The following is a 2949-nucleotide window of genomic DNA, read 5'->3' as shown; positions in this document are numbered from 1 at the left end:
TGACTGTATAAAGGTGTATCATTTAAGGTTGGTGAAGTATTTTAATTTAATTTTAATTAACGACGAATATACCTTTATTTTTATCTTTTTACGTTAGACATATTGTTACTTTGAAAAAAATGATTTAAATTATAAATATATAATATTGTTTTATACACACAGGGTATAAAATATTCTTCATTTTTCAGAGTCCAAAAATAAATGTAAAGTGTTTTTATATATTTTTTTGTTTTTTAATTTGGACAGTGATAAGCAGAGTGTTGTGCAAATTATTTTGGTTTATTTAAGGTGAGTGAGTGAAGTGAGAAGTGTCTCTTTAACTCCCCCAGATTAATGTGTTGAAATTCGGTTGCCTTCTCAACAGTTTACCATAAAAAAGCATACATAAGACGGCAAATGCAGTGCCAATTTTGTTTAACAATTGCGCAACCTAGCGTTTGCAGAAAGGTTCCTCGCAAAGTATAATACTGTTAATTTCATAAAACAAGAGTCTGTTACGTTAATGCACACTTAAAACTTTCGAAACTAAAGAGAATTAATTCCAAATCCTATGTATTGAATTTGGCAGTGAGATACGAGATTTGCACAAAGAGAGTCTCCAAATGAATTTTCATTATCCTTTTTGTCTCTATTCACTAACAAAATTTTGGTTTGATTTACAAAGGCAGAAGGAGGAGGATCAAAAGGGCATAATATGAGTGGTCTTGGTGTCATAAGAAGAAAGACACGACTTAGAATTAACCCGAAAGATCTTAAGCAAATCCGCGGACATTTGGCGCACTTGGGGCGAGCAATTGCTCTGCATCAGAAGCAGAATCTTGGTCAAGCCGTTAGCCTTCGTAACGGCTTCTTGTGCTTTCTGATCCCTAAACAAATAACACACACTCCACAGCGTCGTCACGGCGTGTTCCGTTGCCACGTTCGACACCTTCAAAACCTTGTTCACTATCGCCGCCACGCACGCCGTGTCCTCACATATCTCCGACCTCCCTTCCTTCGTGGACGACACCGTTTCCACCAGCTTCAGAACCTTCTCCGTCACCAAAACGCTCAAATTCGGAGCCGAAAGAAGCTTCGAGAACACCTTAACGGCTCCGAGATGCACTAGCTTCATTTTGTTCCGTTTCGGCGTTGAAATTTCCACCAAGCACGACAAGCAGTTCTCGATTAGATCCGGATCTCTGTTCGGCGTTATTTGACGGAGCAATTCGGATACCAGGCCTTCCTTTTCCGCTATCAAAAGCTTCGATTCCGCGTCTATGGCGATGGATTTCAAAACCCTAGCCGCAACGATCCTTGAATCGCAGCTTCCTTGTTGCAGGACGAGAAGCAGTGAATCTATGCTGCTATGTTTCTGTTTCTGTCCCTCACTCGGCTTCTGCAGCATCGAATTTGTGAACCCCTCGCGATCCTCCATTTTACTTAGAACCAAATCCAACGCCTTAACCACCTGTTCGAGGAACTGGACGTTCCGTTGCACTCCGCCATTGACATTGTCGAGGAAGCCAACCAGCACGGGAACGAAGCATTCCGTTCTCACAAGAAAATCGCGGTTCTCTTCGGAATCTTGTGCGAAACGGACGATTTTGGTGAGCGAGTCGAACCGGTTGTCGGTGCGAGTGTCCAACTCGGAGATGGCTAGGAGGACTTGGTCGTTGGAAAGGAGGGATTCGGTGGGGGGTGGGGACTCGGGCGAGTCGACTCGGTGACGGACCGAGTCGGACCAGATCTGGATGAGTCTCTGTAAGGTGCGATTAGGAACGAATTCTTTGCTTTGGAGGACCTGCATAGTAGCGGGGCAGGTGTTGTTCCCGTTGTCAAGCCAGCGTTGGATGCTGGAACGGTCGTAGGTTACTCCGGTGCAGAGGCTGACAGGGGATTTCATAACGTCGAGGGATATGGGGCACCGGAAGAAGCTGGGAACCGTGATGTAGAGATCGTCTCTGACCATGGTGACCGCCGTGGTGTGACTGAGAGAGAAAATAAAAGATAAAACAAAAACGCGGAAGGAACAGAGAGAGAGAGAGAGAGAGAGAGAGAGAGAGAGAGAGGTAGGCGATGGAGCGGACAAGAAAGGGGTGTTTAAAGAAGAGAGAGAGAGGGAGAGTCAAAGGTAGGGTGACGTCAGATGCTCACTTTATAGTTTTTATTTTCACTTTGAATATATTTCTTTTTTTGGGATATTAAATGCAATGGTGAACAATATTCGTTGCTTGCGTTTTGGGTCTTTGGTCAAAGAGAGAGTGGTTTATTTAATGCGGAAAGGAAAGGAGATGGCGGTGAGCGTTGGATGGGAGTGGAGGAGAGGTCACACGTGCGGAGCGAGAGAGAGAGAGAGAGAGAGAGAGAGGGTGTGTGTGCAAATAATTGAGGGGACCATAGGCATAAGGGAGTTTTTAGAATGGTAGGGCCCACCCAGGGTTCCATCGGTCGGCTCTATTACATCATCCAACCGTGGACTCGGACAAGCAAGCTCACCTATCTGCATCTCCAACTGCAAGTGGGGTTAGGGTTAACCTTCTACTCCCTCTCATTCACTTCTTATTTTTAGTCTAAATCAATTTTATATTCACATATTACGTTCAACTCTTTTCAATCATAAGTATATATTCTAAACATACTTCATTTATAATATAAATAAATTAACTCTCTTTTTTACTTTACAAAATTTATAAATGCATTATAATATATATTCATTTTAACTTCAAATCTAAATAATTATTTCACATAAAAAAAAATGCACGTGCCCCCGCCATTGGAGTAATCATTAGCTTAGTCAACCTTTGCATTTTTGCCTCGTTATGTGAAATGGATTATTAGCTTATTTTTATTATTACATTGGCTCTTGCTTTTATGTTTTATATATATATAATTAAAATCTATAAATTATTATATAACTTCTCAAAATTTATAAGTTTAGTTTAAATAATTTTTTTAGACGGATAAATA

At 41.4% G+C, this 2949-nt stretch overlaps 1 protein-coding gene across 1 annotated transcript; it reads right to left on the bottom strand.

Moving 5' to 3' along the window:
* Positions 1-248: 248 nt before the first annotated feature.
* Positions 249-2546, bottom strand: LOC113856236 (U-box domain-containing protein 27). The gene has a single exon (XM_027487971.1). It carries the CDS (start codon positions 1949-1951, stop codon positions 680-682), a length of 1272 nt encoding a protein of 423 aa, XP_027343772.1. The 5' UTR covers positions 1952-2546; the 3' UTR covers positions 249-679.
* Positions 2547-2949: the final 403 nt, after the last annotated feature.

The sequence above is a fragment of the Abrus precatorius genome, unplaced genomic scaffold (genome assembly GCF_003935025.1).
Source record: "Abrus precatorius isolate BTA unplaced genomic scaffold, Abrus_2018 Scaffold11, whole genome shotgun sequence".
NCBI lineage: Eukaryota > Viridiplantae > Streptophyta > Magnoliopsida > Fabales > Fabaceae > Abrus > Abrus precatorius.
The sequence above is the reverse complement of the archived record's forward strand: the minus strand, read 5'-3'. Positions and strand labels throughout refer to the sequence as shown.

Bases quoted from the DNA above. Each gene is read 5' to 3' on its own strand.
- LOC113856236 (XM_027487971.1), bottom strand. From the start codon at position 1,951: ATGGTCAGAGACGATCTCTACATCACGGTTCCCAGCTTCTTCCGGTGC.